The following is a 19,181-nucleotide window of genomic DNA, read 5'->3' on the forward strand; positions in this document are numbered from 1 at the left end:
ACAGGCGTTCAGGACAGGGCTGACCTCCACCGTGCCACCCGCCTTGCCAGGCACACCAGGCTCGGTACCGCTGGCCGGGGCATGCAGGGCACTTCCCACCGCTGGCCCTGCTCCCCATCGACTCCCCCAGAGCCGGCAGGGACGCGGTGCTTCCCACAGGAATGTGGCGCGGACAGCAGGAGCATCTGAAGGTAAGGGCAGCGCGGGGGGCCCGTGGCACGCAGCCCTGGCGGTGCTGGGGTGGCGTTTGGGAGCGGGAGATCCTTCCCTGCCGTCCTCAGCAGCTGCGAGGAGCGAGCAGACACGGGGTGCTGGCAACGCCATGGGAACTGCGGCATCGCCCCTGCGGCGCGTCTGGCTGTGCCGGGCATGCCGGCTCCTGCCTGTTCCGGGGGGATCTGGCACGCGCTGGCGGCTCCTGAGGGCTGGGGGACGCCCTCAGCTCCCCCCCAGCACCTCCAGCCAAGGGGATGTGGGGGCTGGATTGTGCCTGAGGTTGGGATCGCATCTAAGGGGGGGTGTTGCTGGGGTACCCAGAGCCCCACAGCCCCCACAGACACAGTGGGGCATTCGTGGGCTCCTGAGCCTGCACTCTGCGGGGCTGGGGGGCCCAGTGCCCCCAGGGAGGGTGCAGCAACTCTCCCCGCAGGGACGAGGGGCTGCGAGGGCCCCGCTCCCGTGTGGATTCATTCCTGGGGAAGGGGGTCCTCCCAGCTCCAGAGAGCAGGGCAGCCTCTCTCCCCCACCCAGCAGGCGCTGCTGGGCGGTGGCTGGGTGTCCCGCCGGCCCGGGCTTGTCCGGGTGCGGGAAGAGCCGACGAACCCGTCAGACGGGTCCTGGCAGCTCTCCCAGCAGGCGCCGGGTTCGCCACGTCCCCCCCGCGCCCCGGCAGGCCTGGCCCGGACGGGGCTGAGCTCCCTGCCATGGATCCCCTGCCGGGGTCCCCAGGTGCCACCCGCAGCTCTCTGCTGGCCCAGGGCAGGGTGGGCACGGCGTGGGTGGGGGAGCACGGCTGCCACTGCCAGGGGCCGTATCCAGCCAGGGGCTGATTGCCAGGGCTGGCCAGAGCACCTGTGCCAGTGTGGTGCCATGCTGGTGGCACGTGGCACAGTGAGCCTGGCACAGCTTGGGTGGCCAGTGCCCTGCGGGGATGTGAGAGCCGGAGTCACTGCCCTGGCACAGAGAGCTCTGCCTGCAGGATCCCTCCTGCCACTTGCCTTGACCCTGGCACTGCTTCTTGGGCATGCATGGCACCACCCATGGCTCGGTGGGCACCTGGCTCAGGTGTGCCCCACGCTCCAGGGCTGAGCACAGGGGGACAGCCCAGACCCACCAGGAGTCTTCTGGGTGCTGGTAGAGGGAAATCCCAGGCCCAGCTGCCCCAAGTCAAGTGGAGGGCCATTGTTGGGACCCCAGTGCTGAGGTTTGGGTGCCCCTTGAGTACTTTGGGGTTTCACAGCCTGGGCAGCAGATCCAGGCAGGGGAATGTGTGCCAGGTGTGGCACACGAGGCTCTGCCTCACCTCAGGGCAGCTCCCCTGCCCAGTCAGGGCTCTGTGGCCAAAGACATGAGGTCCTGGCACGGCTGGACAGCCCTGGGGCTGCAGCTCTGCCCCCTCCAGGGTGGCACCAGGCCATGCCTACCTGCCATGCCTACCTGCCAGGCTGCACGCAGCTGGCACTGTGTCACCGTGGCCTTCGCTCCCGGCCACAAACTGGACGGCTCTTCTTCCTCCCCCAGCCTTGCAGGGTGACGTCAGCCCAGCCAGGGGCCAGGGCACTCCTGGGTGTCCCCAGCCAATAAACCACAAACACTGTCACGAGTTCGGCGGCCTCTGGCCAAGCCTACCTGCCCCACACGGAGCAGCAGCGATGTTTACAGCCTGAAACGGCTTCACCTTTGTCCCTCCATCTCAGGCACCAATCCCAGCCCATTGTCACCTGCTCCCAGGTGCGTGGCCGTGACCATGTGCACCATGTGCACACCACCACTGGCACCCCCAGTGCCACTGCAGGCGGGCACCCACCCTACCCAGGGTGCTGCCCACCCTGTGCCCCACCGTTGAGTCCCAAAGGAGGTAATGGGGCACCTCTAGCCCCAGTTTTTGTCTCAGACTGTCCCCAGCAGGGGACATGGTCTTGTCTTTCCACTCCTGCTCCTCCAGCAGTGCTCTGGTGGTGACACTGGGCCTCAGAGTGTCCACGTGGCCTCACTCCCAGCCCCTTCCCTGTCCTGCTCCAGGGCTGGGGCCATGGCAGATGAGACAGGGGAGCCCCTTGGCCAATGGGGTTGGGTGCCACATCCCAGTGCCACAGGATGGATCCATCGTGGTGTCCAGGAGGCTCCTTATACCCCTGGCAGGCCCAGCACAAGGCTCAACCACCAGGGGCTGCCCAGCCCTCCCCCATCAGTGCTCCCTGCCTTGGTTTCCCCAGGCACAGTCTGTCCCTGACGTGGAGGGGGCAGTACCAGGGTGATGCCAGGACCACGGGATTGGTGCTGCACCCATCCCCGTGGCCTGCACGTGGGCTCCCAGCCGTGTTCCCAGGAGTGCTCCCCTGTGCAAGCCACGGCAGCGCCGGCATCCCAGGAACAGAGGCCTGGCACTGTCATTATGGATGATGTCAGGCCTGGCCACAAGCAGGGCGGATGAGAGCAAAGCAAAGCAGCCTCCCTGGGAGCGAGGGGGTGGGGAGAGAGAGGCTGGGGTGCGGGGGGATGTGGGGCACCCAGCCCCACGGCCTGGGCCCGTAGGATTTGGAGCCACGGCCGCTCTCTTGGCCGTGCCGGCGCCTGCCGGAGCCCCCTGCGCGTGCCAGGGGAGCGCAGCGCGCCCGCTGCGGCACAGGGCACGCAACATTACCCACAATCAATGGATCATTATGGAATAAACAAGAGGAAAGTTGTTTTGCAAATGCGGCTGAGTTATCGCTTCACAACACGCGGCGGAGCGTCGCGCGCCGGCCGGGACACGGATGGATCCGTGTCGGAGCAAACGGGAGCCGACATCGCGGCACCGCGCTCCTGCCAGCCAGTGGCAGCGTGCCCGCGGTGCCCACCCCGGCTCTGTGCCTACAGACCTCTGTCCTGCACCTACAGACCCCTGTGCTGCACCTACAGACCCCTGTGCTGCACCTATAGAGCCCTGTCCTGCACCTATAGAGCCCTGTTCTGCACCTACAGACCCCCATCCTGCACCTACAGACCTCTGTGCTGCACCTATAGACTGAACTCTGCACCCACAGACCCCTGTGCTGCACCTACAGACTGAACTCTGCACATACAGACCCCTGTGCTGCACCCACAGACCCCTGTGCTGCACCTACAGACCCCCATCCTGCACCTACAGACCCCTGTCCTGTACCTACAGCCCCCCTGTCTGCATCCACAGCCTCCCATCCTGCACCCACATCTCCCTATCCTGCACCCACAGCCCCATCCTGCACATGCAGCCGTATATATCCTGCACCCACAGCCCCCTATCCTGGACCTACAACTCTCCCTCCTGCACCCACAGCCCCCCAGTGTGCATGCACAGCCCCTGGTGTGCACCCACAGCCTCCCATCCTGCACCCACAGCCCTATCCTGCACCCACAGCCTCCCATTCTGCACCCAAAGCCCCATTCTGCACCCACAGCCCCATGTCTGCACCCACAGCCCCATTCTGCACCCACAGCCTCCCATTCTGCACCCACAGCCCCATCCTGCACCCACAGCCTCCCATTCTGCACCCACAGCCCCATCCTGCACCCACAGACCCATCCTGCACCCACAGCCTCCCATTCTGCACCCACAGCCCCACCCTGCACCCACAGACCCCCATGCTGCACCCACAGCCCCATCCTGCACCCACAGCCCCTCTGTGTGTGTGTGGAGTTCCTGCCCGGTGTGTGTCACTTTTTGGGGGGTGGCCCTGCCCGGGGTCGGTCCCGTGTCGGGGGATGGGGCGTGTGTGGAGCTGGGGCGGACCTGGAGCGCGGTGCTGTGTGTGGGGAAGGTGCCGGTCACTGTCAGGGGACCGTGTCCCCTTCCCGGTGCCGTTCCCGGTGGGGGGGCGGGGATTTGTGTCCCCCGGCCCGGTCCCGGTGCTGGGGGGGTGTGTTTGTGTCCCGGTCAGCGCCGGTCTCGGTAGGGAGGGTTTGCGTCCCCCTGCCCGCTGCCGGTCCCGGTGTCCGGGAGTGCGTGTCCCCCGGCCGGCGCTGCTCTCGGTGTGGGGATGGCTCCATGGTTTCTGTCCCCCAGATCGATACCGCTGGGGGGTGTGTCGTGTGTGTGTCGTCCCCGCCGCCTCGTCCCGTGTGTTGTTGTGCGAGCGCGGGGCGGCGGCGGCGGGGGCGGGGCGGCGGCGGGGCCGTACATAAGGCGGGGGCGGGCGCGGGGCCGCCCGTGGAGCGCAGCACCCGCAGAGCGATGGGGCAGCCGGGGGTGCCCCTGGCCCTGCTGGGGCTGGGGCTGTGCTGGGCAGCGGCGGCCGAGCGGCACACGGTGTTCTGGAACAGCTCCAACCCCCGGTGAGTGACCCCCGCCTGCCACCGGGACCCCCCCCTACACACACACAAATGCGCACCGAGCCCGGTACCGGCCGCCCCGAGGGCGCGGGCGGCGCCGCTCCGCTCCCCGGCGGCCTTTGTGCGGGACGAGGCGGCGGGGCCGGTGCGGGGCTCGCGGCGGGGCCGTGCCGGGGGCGGCGGGGCCGGTCCAGGTGCGCCCGGAGGGGCCTTTCCGTTCCCAGGGCCGTGCGAAGGGGCCGCTTCCTTCCCGCGGGGGGGGGCGCGGCGCCAGCCCCGGCGCCGGCCCCGGGGACCGTGTTGACAAACACGGGGCAGGATGTGCGGGGGGGTAGACCTGGATCGGGGCCCCCCCGCTCACCGGCCGCCAGGGCTGCGGGGTGACCCCATCTCAAGCTACAGCCCCACAGGTTCTAAGGGTGCCCCCCCCCCCCGCCCCCGGCCGCAGCCGTGACTCCCCCTGGTTTTAGAGGTGCTCCCCCCAGGGCATGAGCGCTCTCAGGCTCTAGGAGTGTCCCCCCTCGTCTTTTGGGGAGCCCCCCTCACTCTCCAGACCTCCAGGCTATGAGGGTGCCCCACATTCAGGCACCCGTGGGGAGATGTGGGGCTTCCCCTCCTTCTCTGGCCTGAGTCACTCCCTCCCCAGGTTATGGGGCTTCTCCCCCCTGCCCAGGCCGTGTCCCCCATGGGTGTAGGACTCCCCCAGATTGTAGGGCTGTGTCCTCTGCGTCCCCCCAGCAGGTTTTTGGCGTGCCCCCGTGGGTGGTTGTGCCTTCTCGAGGCCACCGCAGCCGGCGAGGTGGGGACCCCGGCGTGCCCCCCCCGGCTGGGGTGTGGGGCGCAGCTGGAGCCGGGCTGGCTGCCCCACGGCGAGAGCCGCGACGCCTCCTGCTCCGGCAGCGCTGGGCCGGGCAGGGTGCGGGCCGGCTGCGCGTCCCAGCGGGTCCCCTCCCTGCTCCCCGGCCCTTGGGGAGCGCTGGGAACTGGGGTGCGCTCACCTCTCACAGCCGGGGGGCCGAGCCGGAGGGAGAGGGAAGGGGGCGCTGCCCTTTGGAAGCTATTCCAGGTGCTGCAAGGCTCAGCACAGGCAAGGGTGCACCCAAAGGTGCCCCCAGGCAGCGCTGCCGTGGCCAGGGTGCTGCCCCCCCTGGGTGTGGGGCATTTGGGGGTGCAAGCAAAACCCCTAAGCCAGCCCTGACCCCCCTGCCGACCCTCCTGCCGCAGGTTTCTGTGGAGTGACTACACGGTGGAGGTTCGTCTCAATGATTACCTGGACATTATCTGCCCTCACTACGAGGAGGGCAGCGTGGACCCTCGGGCCATGGAGCGCTACACGCTGTACCTGGTGGAGCTGGAGGAGTACCAGGCCTGCAAGCCCCGCTCCAAGGAGCAGATCCGCTGGGAGTGTGACAAGCCCAGCGCCCTGCACGGCCCCGAGAAGTTCTCAGAGAAGTTCCAGCGCTTCACTCCCTTCACGCTGGGCAAGGAGTTCAGGGAGGGACACAGCTACTACTACATCTGTGAGTGCTGGGGAGCTGCGGGGGGGGCTCCGAGGTGCTGCAGGGATTCCTCATCGGGCTCCCCCCATCGCTTCCTAACCCGCCTCTCCCTTCGCAGCCAAACCCATCCACCACCACGGCGAAGCCTGCCTGAAGCTGAAGGTGACGGTGACAGGCAAAGGCAGTGAGTATCACACATCACCACCCCCTCAGGGCCCCCCCCCAGCCGCGTCCCCTCCTTCCCAGCGTGGCCTTGGCTGCGCTGAGTCACGGCCTGGCCGTGGCCCCTGGCCAGCCCGGGGTGTGGGCACGCGCAGCTTGGCCGGGAAGGTGTTGGTGGGGGCGGGGAGGGGGGGACAGCCCACAGAGAAATGGGATTTTGGCGTTTTGGGGAGGTTGGAGTGCTGCCCTTCCCTCCCTGAGCCCCTGTTTGCTCTGCAGCTCCAGCACCGCCTGCCCCGGCCTCGACACAGAAGGGGAGGATCCAGGCAGGTGAGTTGGGGGCTGAGGGCCTGGGGGTTCCCTTCTGGGCTGGCAGGGTGTTCTTGGGGGCACCAGGCTGAGCCTGCTGGGGGGCACTGCCCTGAACACAGCCACCCAGGGCTTTGCCAGGGGCACTGAGGCTCATCTGCCCCTCCTGGGGGCTCTGGAGCTGGCTGAGGTAGCAAGGCTGGTGCCAACCCTCTGCAGGGGTGATGTGCTGCTGGTTTGGGGTACAGCTTGTCTTTTGGGGAGCGGCTTCTCTTTTGGGGTTGCTGGTTACTGATGGCTCCTCTGTTTTCCCCCCACAGACGATGCAGCTGCACACGTGCTGAGGAGCGTGGGGCAGAACTCGGCCATGCGCAGCAGCAGCCGCCCCTTCACCTTTATCAGCCTCCTCCTGCCCCTCCTGGTGCCACAGGGGCTCTGAGCTGCCCCTCGTGCCCGGACCCACCGAGGCTGTGGCCATTGGGGACCCCCGTGGTCCCCACACATCTGCCCCGGGTGCCCTGCCCTGTGCACATCTGGGCAAGGAAAGGATTTGTCAGTATTATGGGGCTGGAGGCCCCAAAGCCATCGGAGCAGCTGGAGCCTTCAGGCTTCCCTGGCCCTTCCAGGATGCTCCTGGCAGCCAGGGGCCGAGCGGGAGCCTGGAGCTGGAGGGGCTGAGGTGCCCCAGACTGGAGAGGGGCAGGGGGCTGGCACCCCTGCCCCGCAGCTGAGCTCGCCCAACACCCTCGGGGCTTTCCCCGTGGTGGGCTGGAACTGGAATGTGTCCTGCAGGCGGGGACGTGGGGGTGGCCAGGTGACCCCAGTGTCAGTGGCCAGGGAGCACGGACAGGCTGGAGATGCCCTGCAGCCAGGGGAGAGGGGTTATGAGAAACACCTCACTCCTCCCTGTGCTGCACCCCTACCCCTTCCTTCATCCCCCGGCCCTTCCCCATCCCTCCCCTCCGCTGGGTGCCGGAGGGGCCCCCCAGAACTCCCTTTGTACAGCTTTCTAACACGGGACTTTTTATACCATTGTCGGGAATAAATAACCAAAACCATGCCGAGCTCCTGAGACCTCCCCCACCCTCCTGGGCCAAGGCTCTCCTGGCCGCTGTGGGGGGTTGGGCTGGTTAATTAATTAATTGGCTGGTGTTTGCACGGGGCTGTTAAGTGGCAAAGTGCCACAGTGGCTGGCACTGTCCCCGGCTTTATCTGGTGACACAAAGGCCTCCCCTGAGGGTAGGGACCCCTCCCCCTGCACTGCAGCGAGATTCCAGGTGGGGGGCAGGGGTTGTCCCGGGACAAACCCCATTGGAATGTGGCAGACCCCGGGGGATGGGATAAATCCCACTGCTGGTGAGGAGGGGGCTGGGCAGGGGGACACAGCCTGGCTGCACCCCAGGGACCCCCACGGGGTGACCCCAGGGATGTGGGAGCCCTGTGAGGGAGACAGTGTGGGTGCAGGGAGCTGGGATCGCAGGGATGTGGGGTCCCTGGAACTGGGAACTGCAGAGAGGGAGGGCCCTGGAGAGGTGAGATTTTGGGGCACAGGGATGCAGGACACCCGAATGTGGGGGATTCTAGAGATGGAGGGTCATGGAGAGGGATCTCAGGGATGAGTGACCCCAGGATGTGTGCGGGCACCCTGGGACAGTGGGGTCACAAGGAACTGTGGATCCCAGGGATGCAGGATCCTGGGGAATTGTCACAGGGATGTGTGACCCCCAGGATGTGTGGGAGCACCGTGGGACAGTGGGGTCACAGGGCAATGTGGATCCTGGGGAATCGTTGTCACAGGGATATGTGACAACTCCTGCAGGAGGCGGGGGTGGGGAGCTGGGCTCACAGGGCTCTGAGACCCCCGGGCTGTGCAATCTGCACCGTGGCGTTCCCCCTGGGGATGCCCAGGGACCCCCAAACCTGAATACACGACACCTCGGGGCTCCTCCCCCCATACCGGCCCCGGTGCCGGCCCCGGTGCCCGCGGGGCGGTCACGCCGGTGCAGCCGGCGCTGCTCCCCCCGCTCGCAGCCGGATCCCCGCCGCTCCTCCCCGGTAGTGCGTCCTGCTCCGCCCCGCTCCGCTCGGCCGCGGGCAGCACCGGCTCCGCCGCGGGCAGCACCGGCTCCGCCGCGCTCCCCGGGCTCCGGCATGGTCCTGTCGGTGCTCGCCGGCCTCTGCCTGGCCGCCACCCTCGCCATGTTCGCCACCGGCCTGTGAGCGATCGGCGGCGGCGGCCCCGGGCGGGGCGGGAGCGGTGGGGAACGCACCGGGGTCGGTTCGGGGCTCCCTGAGGGCCCGGGGTGCAGGGGGGGACCCCAGGGCTGGTTTTGGGCTGCAGTGTGGGGCCTGGTGGGAGAGTTGGGGTGCAATGGGGAGGGCACCAGAGGAATTTTGGGGGCTGCAGTGGGGGCCATAGGGGTGCAATGGGAAGGGCATCAGGCCCAGTTTGGGGGTGCAATGGGGGCCATAGGGGTGCAATGGGGAGGGCATCAGGGCCAGTTTGGGGGTGCAATGGGGGCCATAGGGGTGCAATGGGGAGGGCATCAGGCCCAGTTTGGGGGTGCAATGGGGGCCATAGGGGTGCAATGGGGAGGGCATCAGGGCCAGTTTGGGGGTGCAATGGGGGCCATAGGGGTGCAATGGGGAGGGCATCGGGCCCAGTTTGGGGGTGCAGTGGGGGTCATAGGGGTGCAATGGGGAGGGCACCGGGCCCAGTTTGGGGGTGCAGGGAGGGCCAAGGGGTGCAGTGGGGAGGGCACCAGGCCCAGTTTAGGGGTGCAGTGGGCAATGGATGGCTGGTGCGGAGGGATTGGGGGTGGTGCTGACTTTTGGGGTGCGGGGGGAGGTGAGTGGGGGGCGCAGTGCCTGCTGGCTGCAGAGATTGGAGCCTCCCCCATCTCAGCACTGCCAGGCACCCAGGAGGACGCTGCCCTCCACCCTCCCCAGGTCTGACCTGCGCCAGATGTTGGCGACCAAAAGTGTGGAGAACATCCAGTTCCTGCCCTTCCTCACCACCGATGCCAAGTACAGCGGGGTCGGGTCCTGGGGAGAGGGGGGTCATACAGATTTGAGGGGCTGGGGGGATCCCCCAGGCTGCAGCCAAGTGCCTGTGCCATATCCCTGCAGCAACCTGAGCTGGCTGGGCTATGGCTGCCTGAAGGGGGACGGGACAGTGATCACTGTCAACGCCATCGGGGCAGCTCTGCAGACCCTCTACATCCTGGTGTATCTCTACTACAGCCCTGCCAAGGTGGGGCAGGGGCCTGGGGCGATGGGGAGGATGGGGGATCCTCACCCTGACATCCCCCCCTGCTGTCCCTCCCAGCGCCCCGTGCTGCTTCAGGTCCTGCTGCTCCTGGCTGTGGTGGTCACTGGCTGTGGCTACTTCACCATCCTGGTTGACACAGGGACACGCCTGACACACCTGGGGCTCTTCTGCAGCGTCTTCACCATCAGCATGTACCTCTCACCACTGGCTGACCTGGTGTGTGGGGCTTGGCAGAGCTGGGGCTTGCCAGCCCAGGCCCTGCCTGACGTTTGCTCCTGCAGGCCAAGGTTATCCGGAGCAAGTCCACGCGGTTCCTGTCCTTTCCCCTGACCGTCACCACCCTCGTGGCCTCCAGCAGCTGGACACTCTATGGCCTGCAGCTCCATGATCCCTACATCACAGTGGGTTGGGGTGGTGGAATGCTGAGGGGTGCCATCCCATCCTATCCCATCTCACCGTGTCCCAACCCATCCTCCTCCATCGCATCCCACACAGTCCCATCCCCATCCCACCCCACCCTGGCCTGCTTCATATACATTCCACCCTTCTCAATCCCATCCCATTCTGTTCTGTCCCTCTCCTGCCCCATCTCACCCCATTCCAGCCCCGTCCCATCCCATCCTATCCCATCCCCATCCCCACCCCACTGCCATCCCATTCCATTCTATCCCATCCCAGCCTATCCTATCCTTCCCCATCCCCATCCTCACCCCACTGCCATCCCATCCCATGGATCCCATCCCATGGATCACATCCCATCCCATCCCAGCCTATCCTATCCTTCCCCATCCTCATCCTCACCCCACCCCATTCCCCTCTCATGGCTCAGCACTGGCCCCGTTCAGCCCTGCCTGTGTCACCCAGCCAAGCATGATGACTATTGATTTTAATTAATTAGCTGGGATGGGGCCAATAAACCTCCCCCAGCAGCACAGGGGGGAGGGGTACATCCACTGTCCCCCCATGTCCTCCCACAGGTCCCCAACGTGCCAGGGATCGTCACCAGCCTTGTGCGGTTCTGGCTCTTCCAGCGGTACAGACCAGAGCAGGACAAGCCCTACAGCCCCCTGCCTGCCTGAGAGGTGCCCTCAGGAGCACCCCAACTCTGCCCTGGGCTGGCCCCACCGCTGTCCCCTTGGCCACTCCCAGTGGGACACCAGGAAGGACCTCCTGCCTCCAGCCCTGCATCCTTCAGCGAAGGCCCCGGAGCTCTCAGCGAATCCTTTGGGGTACCACAAGCCCCTCAAACCCCAGGGTGGGAGGATAGATTTCCATGCCTATGGCCCTGCCTGGCAGCAGGATTTCGAGGGGCAGGGCTTTTGAGTGGCTTCCAAGGGTCCAGGTGTCACTTTTGTATGGATTCAAGTGCCTTTTAATAAATCAGAGACTTCCCAGCGCCTGCTTCTTGTACCTGCTGCAGAGGATGGTGCTGCTCAGAGGATGGTGCAGCTCTTGGCCCTGCAGCTGCTTTGGGAGCTCTTTGTGGCCAACCAGGGGGCTGCTTATGGCCATACAGGGGCTACTTTTTGGGGGAGGCTCGTTCTGACACACCCTGGGCTCTGGCAAACCCTCGGTAGGCATCAGCCGTGGTGTTGGGGACACAAGGGGACCCCAGGGAAGCCAGCGCTGCTCTGAGCCCCCTGAGGGAGACACCCATCACAGTGTGGGGGTAAAAGTGTGGAACTGATGAGCAGCCACCATGGCAGGACGTGGGAATCGATGGGAATCCTTGCTAAACCCCCTTGGATTGAGCAGGCCTGGATCAAGCATCGCTGCTCTGTCAATTAATGAATTAGCAGCAATGTGGAATGAAGATATTGGGCTGGTGCCTCGGTGGAGGAGCCAAATCACAGAGCAGACACCAGAGCCTTGCAGAAAGAGACCCCCACCCCATGCAGGACCCCCTCAGGACCGAGGAGCTCATCCCATGCTCCCCCCACGAGGGGACCACAGGGAAGCCAGCGCTGCTCTGAGCCCCCTGAGGGAGCCACCCATCACAGTGTGGGGGTAAAAATCTCTGGAACTGAGGAGCAGCCACCATGGCAGGAACCAGGAAATTGTGGCAGCAGCTCTGGTCACAGAGAGAAACAGGAATCGATGGGAATCCTTGTTAAACCCCTGTGGATCGAGCTGGCCTGGATCAAACATCAATGCTCTGTCAATTAACCAATTAACAGAGATTTGGAATGAAGATGTCGGGCTGGTGCTTCGGTGGAGGGGCCAAATCACACAGCAGACACCAGAGCCTTGCAGAAAGAGACCCCCACCCCATGCAGGACCCTCCCAGGACCAAGGAGCCTCATCCCACACTCCAGCCAGGTGACACCACTGGGATGAAGGACGCTGGCAGGAGCTGTGCTGTGCCTCTGCTGCTTGTGCACACCTCGCACACAGCCTGCAAAAATCCATACAAAGGGACAGAGCTGAGCGTGGTGCCGAGGGAAGGAGGACAAGCTCCCGGCGTGCTCTGTCTTGCCCTGTGGAGCTTGGGCTCCCCGTGCCTGCTCCGGGGACTTGGCTCAGCAGGGAAGAGCCCCCAGTTTCGGGAAAGAGCTCCCAGGCCGGCCCCACAGCCTCGGGAAAGGGCTGCCAGGCTGGCCCCACAGCCTGGGGAAAGGGCAGCTTTCTCCACTGCCACACCTTGGCTGCCAACCGGTCGCTCCGGCTGCCCCGTGCCGGGAGCGGCTGTGACGTGGCCCCTCGTGCCAGCTCCCGGATGCCTCCATGCAGGGAGGAGCTGCTGCCACAAGGGCTGGGAGGAGCTCCTCGTGGCCATGAGTAGAGGCTCTGGATCGCCATGAGTAGCCCCTGCATGACCATAAGTAGGTCCTTGAAGGCCATGAGTAGAGGCTCTGGATTCCCATGAGTAGCCTGCACAGGGTCATGGGTAGCTCACAGATGGCTGTGAGAAGCCCCTGGATGACCACAAGGAGCCCCCTGGCTGGCTGTCAGTAGCTTCTGATGGCCATGTGCAGCCCTTGGATGGCCACAAGGAGCCCCAGATGGTCCTGAGCAGCCTGGCAGCAGCCCCTGGATGGCCAAAAGGAGCCCCCTGGTTGGCTGTCAGTAGCCCCTGAGGGCCACGTGTAGTCCCTGGATGGCCACAAGGAGCCCCAGGCAGTCCTGAGCAGCCTGTCAGTGGCCCCTGATGGCCAAAAGGATCCCCTGGCTGGCTGTCAGTAGCTCTGATGCCCACAAGGAGCCCACTGGCTGGCTGTCAGGAGCCCCTGATGGCCACATGTAGTCCCTGGATGGCCACAAGGAGCCCCAGGTGGTCCTGAGTAGCCTGGCAGCAGCCCCTGATGGCCACAAGGAGCCCCCTGGCTGGCTGGAAGGCCACAGGTAGCCCCAGGATGGAGCTGGATTGCCATGAGTAGCCTGCAGAGAGTCATGAGTAGCCCCTGCATGAGCACAAGTAGCCACTGGATAGATGTAGCCCTTTTGAATGATCATGAGGAGCCCGTGGCTGGCTGTGAGCAGCCCCTGGTGACCCTCAGTAGCCCACACCAGGCTGTCAGTAGCCCTGCTGCGGTCCTGACCCCACCAAGGCCCCACGTGGCCAAATCCAGGGCAATGTCACCCCCCCAGCCAACCACCCATGTGCCAGCGAGGGCTCAGAGCTTCCCACTCTGCTCCCACCAGCCTTTGCTGCTCAGGAAACAGCTAATTAGCTGCTCCTGCTAATTAACCCGAGTCCTCCCTCCTGCTCCCAACTGCTCCTTTCTGCAGAGCATTCACAGCTGCTAATTAAAATCCCAAAGTCCTTTGGCTGGAGGAGCTGGTGGCTGCCAGGGCAGCAGGTTCCTGCGCACGGGGTCAGAGAGCAGGAATGGGGGTCCCCAGACAGAGCCCCCCACCCCTCCCTCTTCCCAGTGAAGCCCAGTGTGGTGCTGTGGATGGGCAGAGGAGTTGGGGGAGCTGCCCTGGAGCTGCTGGGTGGGGTGGGGGACAGCACACCACAATTTAAAGGCTGTGTCGCCTGCTCCACCCTAGCAGTCCCTCTCCTCCTTGCTGGGAACTCAGCCAGCAGGATGGGATGGGGCTCCTCCAGCTCCCACCTGCCGGGGTGAGCCACATATGAGCTGGGAATGTGTCTGGATCCCACTTCAGAGCCAAATTCCAGAGAGCTCAGCCAGGGACAGTGGGGACATGCACGGAGACCCTGCCCTTCACAGAACCCCCAAACCCTCTCTGCACACCCCGAAAGCCGAGCAATCCCCCTGGGAGAACCCAGTGGTTCCTCCGGGTGCCTAGCAGCAGCCCCCAGGGCTCTCAGTGGACCCTCATGGAAATTCTTCCCTTCACAGAACCCCCAAACTTTCCCTGCACACCCCAAGAGCTGAGCAATTCCCCCAGGAGAACCAAAATCATCCCTCTGGGTGCCTTCCAGCAGCCCCGGAGGCTCTCAGTGGACCCTCACGGAAATCCTTCCCTTCACACAACCCCCATCAGCGAGAGCTGGTAGATTCCCCAGGGAGAACCCAGTGACTCCTCCAGGTGCCTTCCAGCAGCCCCCGAGGCTCCCTGTGCCTGCACCTCCAGAGACTCCCGGCCCCGTTGTGTCCTGGGTCACACACAGCACGGGCAGCACCGTCCTGGGGTCACACACAGGACAGCCAGCACTGTCCCAGGTGACACACAGCATGGCCAGCACTGTCCCAGGTCACACACAGCACTGTCCCAGGGTCACACACAGCAGAGCCAGCACCGTCCTGGGTCACACACAGCACGGCCAGAACCATCCCAGGGTCACACACAGCACTGTCCTAGGGTGACACACAGAACAGCCAGCACCGTCCGGGGTCACACACAGCACAGCCAGCACCATCCCAGGGTCACACGCAGCACCGTCCCAGGTCACACACAGCACAGCCAGCACCATCCCAGGGTCACACGCAGCAGCGTCCAAGGTCACACACAGCACTGTCCCAGGTCACACACAGCACGGCCAGCACCATCCCGGGGTCACACACAGCACTGTCCCAGGTCACACACAGCACGGCCAGCACCATCCCGGGGTCACACACAGCACTGTCCCGGGTCACACACAGCACGGCCAGCACTGTCCCGGGCCTTTATTCGGCTCCCAGGCGCAGCCCCCGCCGCCGCAGGTCGGCCCTCGCCGCCCTGATGTGCTCCTGCAGCTCGGCCGCCGCCTCCTCGCAGTCGTTGAAGGTGGCCAGGCGGTAGCCCACGGTGGCCAGGGAGTAGCAGCCGAAGGCCACGAGCAGGTAGACGGGCAGCGGCAGCAGCGCCTGGCGGAGCGGGGCCGGCGGCTGCAGCCCCGGCGGGGCCAGAGCCAGTGCGGCCCAGGCCGAGCCCAGCAGGGCCAATCCGCAGAGCCACTGCGCCAGCTTGGTCATGGCGGCCTGAGGGGAGAGGAGAGTGGGAGAGCCGTGAGAGGAGCAGGGGAGAAAACGGGAGAGGGGCAGAGAAAGAAGGAGCGGGGAACCGGGAGAGACGGAGCGCCCCGCACCGGGCCCAGCTCCCCCGGGGCCTCCTGACCCCAATTGGAGCGCGGCCCCAATTCCCCCTGGGCCTCCACCCGCCGGACCGAGCCCTCCCCAAAGACCCAGAACCCGGACAAGGACAAGGACACGGACCGGGACCCGGGCCCTGCCCCACCCCCACCTGGCTCGGTCCCGCTCCCGGTGCCGGTCCCGCTCCCCGCCCGGCGCAGTGATGACGTCACTGTAGCGCCCCGCGCGCGAGGGCTGCCGGGAATCGTAGTTCGGCGGAGCGGCGGCGGAGCGCGCCCCCTGCTGGCGGGGCACGGCAGCACCGAGAGCCCTCCGGGAGCCCCGGTGCGGCCCCGCTGCCGGTGCGGCAGGAAGCGCCGGGCTTTGTGGGCCGCAGCCGGGGCCGCAGGAAGCATCTGGTTTCCTCTACGTCCGGTCGGAGGGGGTGCCAGGGAGCCGGCGTGGGAGCGAGTCCTGCCCGCCCTCCCACGGCTGCGGGAACCGCGCCGTTCCCACCCTCCCCCCCCACAACCGGGCAGCCCCGGTGCCCCCCCGGTGTCGTGCGGAGGGCACAGACGGGTCTGTGATGCCCTGCCAAGGGCAGCATCCTGAGCTGTGCCAGCACAGCTGGGGCTGGACCCCCACAGCCCCCTGCCCACTCCAGTCTGCTCCAATCCTGGCTCTGCTGGGATCTTCCTCCCTGGCAGGTCCGGGCACACAGGGTGCCAGCAGCACATCTCCCACCTTTGGCCACCTCTGGGCAACCCAAAACCTACCCCAGGCTCCCCCCAGGCTCCAGGGCCACTTCCAGCCACACTGGCACACAGCAGGGCCAGGAGCTGGGCTGGCAGCTGGCACAGGGGACAAGCAGCTACAAAGAAATGGCTTTATTGGGCAGGGGGGGGTCCCGGATCGGCCACAGGGAGGGGGCTGCCCCAGGAAGGGGCAGCAGGACATCAATTTCTCTTCCTGCCCTTGCCAACAGCCTTGGCAGGAGGAGCGACGGGCGCTGTGGACTGGTAGAGAGTGGAGGAGATCTTGTTGATGTAGTAGAGACCCACCATGGAGAAGATGAGGCTACAGGGGCAGAAGGGCAGAGGCTGCTCAGCTGCTGGGGGCAGCAACATGCCAGGTTCACCCCAACACCTTTCCCCTGGGTCCCATTCCCTGCCTTTCCTAAAACAACAATTTCCCCCTGGATCCCACTGTGCTGCCCTTCTTAAACACTTTCCCCTTGGATCCCACTGTGCTGCCCTTTCTAAACCAAAAATTTCCCCTTGGATCCCACTCCCCTGCCCTTCCCAAACACATTCCCCTTGGGTCCCACTCTTCTGCCCTTTCTAAACCAACAATTTCTCCTTGGATCCCACTGTGTTGCCCTTTCTAAATCAACAATTTCCCCCTGGATCCCACTGTGCTGCCCTTCTTAAACACTTTCCCACTGGATCCCACTCTCCTGCCCCTCCTAAACACCCTCCCTTGGATCCCACTCCCCTGCCCTTCCCAAACCTACACTTTCTCCTTGGATCCCATTCTCCTGCCCTTCCCAAACACCCTCCCTTGGATCCCACTGTGCTGCCCTTCCTAAACCAACAATTTCCCCTTGGATCCCATTCCCCTGCCCTTTCTAAACCCACATTTTCTCCTTTAATCTCACCCTCCTGCCCTTCCTGAACCAATTTCCCCTCAGATCCCACTCTCCTGCCCTCCCCACCAGCCCCCTGATGCTCCCTGCTCAGCCTCCTGCCCCCCTCCCAGTGTCCCCCGTGCCCCCTCAGTGTCCCCTTGGTCACTCCCACCCCCCAGGGCACCTCTGGACCTACCAGGTGGTCACACAGACCCTGTGGATGAGGCCAGAGGCGAACAGGGCCAGCAAGAGGCAGGTGAGGACTGTGGAGAACCAGGAGACACACGGTGCTGCAGGGCTGCCCTTGGCGATGGAGGGGCAGCAGAATTTCCCCCAGACCCCAGAAAAAGCTCAAGAGGAGCTGCCACAGTTGCAGGGCAGGGCTGGGACTGTCCAGTGCCACTGCTGGGGCACCCCCAGCCCTTTGGTCACCCCCGTGTCCCCCAACACTCACTCTCAGGGAATATCTTGGCCTGGAAGCCCTTCCCAAAGATGAGGTTCTCCAGGTTGTTGAAGGCCTGGGTGTGGAGTTAAGGCACACAACGGGATCCTGCTGCCCCCATTTCCCATCCTCCCTGACCTCTGCAGGGAAGGGCCCTCTCGAGGGTGTGAGGGACAGTTTGGGGGTGCAATGGGTGCAATGGGGGGCGGGGGGGGTGTAATGGGGAGGGCATCAGGCCCAGTTTGGGGGTGCAGTGAGGGCCATAAAGGTTGTAATAGGGGGAGGCACCATGCCCAGTCTGGAGGTGCAATGGGGCCCATAGGGGTGCAATGGGGAGGGCACCAAGGCCAGTTTGGGGGTCAATGGGTGCAATGGGGGGGGTGTAATGGAGAGGGAATCAGGCACAGTTTGGGGGTGCAGTGAGAGCCAAAGGGGGTGTAATGGGGGGAGGGTATTAGGCCCAGTTTGGGGGTGCAATGGGGGCCAAAGGGGGTGCAATGGGGAGGGCATCAGGGCCAGTTTGGGTGTGCAGTGAGTGACAAAGGGGTGCAATGTGGGGAGGGCACCAGGCTCAGTTTGGGGGTGCAATGGGGAGGACAACAGGCCCAGTTTGGGGGTGCAGTGAGGGCCAAAGGAGGGTGTAATGGGGAGGGCACCAAGGCCAGTTTGGGGGTGCCATGGGGAGAGCACCAGGGCAGTTTGGGGGTGCAGTGAGGGCCAAAGAGGTGAAATGGGAGGAAGGCACCAGGCCCAGTTTGGGGGTGCAGTGAGGGCCAAAGGGGTGAAATGGGGCACCAAGGCCAGTTTGGGGGTGCAGTGAGGAAGGCAGTGGGGGGGCGCTATGGGGGCTGCTCCCCACCACCCCTGTGCTCCCGTTCCCAGCCCACCATCCCCTGCAGCCCCTCCGGTGTCCCCGGGATGCCGTGAGGGAGCAGACGAAGAGCGCCGAGCCCAGCAGCCCGCCCTGGATGGTGAGCCACTCGGTGGAGGCCAGCTGCCGGCTGTACATCTGCATCCCTGCGAACAGCAGCAGCGACAGCAGCGACGACAGCGCCAGCGACGTGCCCGTGCCTACGGCTGAGTCCCGGGGCCGCCTCAGCACCGGCACCGGGGCTGAGCTCAGGGCCGTGCTGTGCCCCCCTTCCCCCAGCCCAGCTTCTCCGCAGCTCCCGTTAACCCCGTTATCCCCGTGCCCCCAATACCCTCCTGTGCCATCACACCTCCATTCCCTGTTCTCGTTACCCCCGGCCCCGGTACCCCCCGCTCCCGTTAACCCCGTTATCCCCGTGCCCCCACTACCCTCCTGCCCTGCCACATCTCCATTCTCCTCTCTTCATTGCCCCCCATTCCCGTTAACCCCGTTATCCCCAAACACCCTCCTGTGCCATCACACCTCCATTCCCTCTCTCTCCCCTCTGCCCCCCGCCCCGTTACCCCCGTGCCCCGGTACCGCCCGTTCCCCCTCCTTTCCCGTACCCCCGCTATCCCCGATACTCCTCCCGCCTCGGTTACCCCCGTTACGCCCCCGTTACGCCTCCATTACCCCTCGTGCCCCCGGCACTCCCATCACCACCCCAGTCTCCGTGCCCCCCCGTTCCCCGTTCCCCCCCGTGCCCCTCCCGTTACCCATGGTGCCCCCAGCCCGTCCCGGTGCCGTTCCCGGTGCCGCCGTTCCGCGCATGCGCACTCCGCCCGCTCGCAAGAGGGACACGGCAGCAGCGCCCGGGGCGCTCCACTGCGCATGCGCGGAAGGCCCCGCCCCTCTCAGCGCGCCCCCCCTGGCGGCCGGGAGTGGCACTGCAAGTCCGCGCTGTCCCGGAGCGCCCTCTGGCGCCGGGGACGGGAACAGCGCGGGGACGGGATCCCTGCACCGAGCACCGGCCTCGGTACCGGCACCGGGCCC

General features: G+C 65.5%; 4 protein-coding genes across 7 annotated transcripts; 2 read left to right on the forward strand and 2 right to left on the reverse strand.

Moving 5' to 3' along the window:
• Nucleotides 1-4,409: 4,409 nt before the first annotated feature.
• EFNA1 (ephrin A1) lies at nt 4,410-7,537 on the forward strand. Its single transcript, XM_036398127.2, has 5 exons — nt 4,410-4,512; nt 5,734-6,029; nt 6,127-6,192; nt 6,450-6,500; nt 6,800-7,537. Exons 1-5 carry the CDS (start codon nt 4,412-4,414, stop codon nt 6,916-6,918), a joined length of 633 nt encoding a protein of 210 aa, XP_036254020.1. The 5' UTR covers nt 4,410-4,411; the 3' UTR covers nt 6,919-7,537.
• Nucleotides 7,538-8,551: 1,014 nt separating this feature from the next.
• On the forward strand, nt 8,552-11,147 carry SLC50A1 (solute carrier family 50 member 1). Of its 4 annotated transcripts, XM_036398148.2 has the most exons (6): nt 8,554-8,695; nt 9,429-9,506; nt 9,609-9,732; nt 9,808-9,966; nt 10,032-10,151; nt 10,728-11,147. In XM_036398148.2, exons 1-6 carry the CDS (start codon nt 8,631-8,633, stop codon nt 10,827-10,829), a joined length of 648 nt encoding a protein of 215 aa, XP_036254041.1. In that variant the 5' UTR covers nt 8,554-8,630; the 3' UTR covers nt 10,830-11,147. The 4 variants fall into 4 exon arrangements, with proteins under 4 accessions (XP_054373649.1, XP_036254041.1, XP_054373650.1 ...); XM_054517674.1 differs by having other exon boundaries at nt 8,552-8,695; nt 10,032-10,837; XM_054517675.1 differs by having other exon boundaries at nt 8,638-8,736; nt 10,032-10,837.
• A 3,663-nt stretch (nt 11,148-14,810) lies between these two features.
• Nucleotides 14,811-15,460, reverse strand: LOC118696119 (dolichol-phosphate mannosyltransferase subunit 3). The gene is made up of 2 exons (XM_036398067.2): nt 15,382-15,460; nt 14,811-15,119 (listed from the first exon to the last, which is right to left on the reverse strand). Exon 2 carries the CDS (start codon nt 15,111-15,113, stop codon nt 14,826-14,828), a length of 288 nt encoding a protein of 95 aa, XP_036253960.1. The 5' UTR covers nt 15,114-15,119; nt 15,382-15,460; the 3' UTR covers nt 14,811-14,825.
• Nucleotides 15,461-16,081: 621 nt separating this feature from the next.
• On the reverse strand, nt 16,082-18,985 carry LOC118695844 (keratinocyte-associated protein 2). The gene is made up of 5 exons (XM_036397652.1): nt 18,905-18,985; nt 18,201-18,355; nt 17,291-17,354; nt 17,033-17,099; nt 16,082-16,286 (listed from the first exon to the last, which is right to left on the reverse strand). Exons 1-5 carry the CDS (start codon nt 18,957-18,959, stop codon nt 16,166-16,168), a joined length of 462 nt encoding a protein of 153 aa, XP_036253545.1. The 5' UTR covers nt 18,960-18,985; the 3' UTR covers nt 16,082-16,165.
• Nucleotides 18,986-19,181: the final 196 nt, after the last annotated feature.

The sequence above is a fragment of the Molothrus ater genome, chromosome 29, assembly GCF_012460135.2.
Source record: "Molothrus ater isolate BHLD 08-10-18 breed brown headed cowbird chromosome 29, BPBGC_Mater_1.1, whole genome shotgun sequence".
In the NCBI taxonomy this organism is placed as follows: domain Eukaryota; kingdom Metazoa; phylum Chordata; class Aves; order Passeriformes; family Icteridae; genus Molothrus; species Molothrus ater.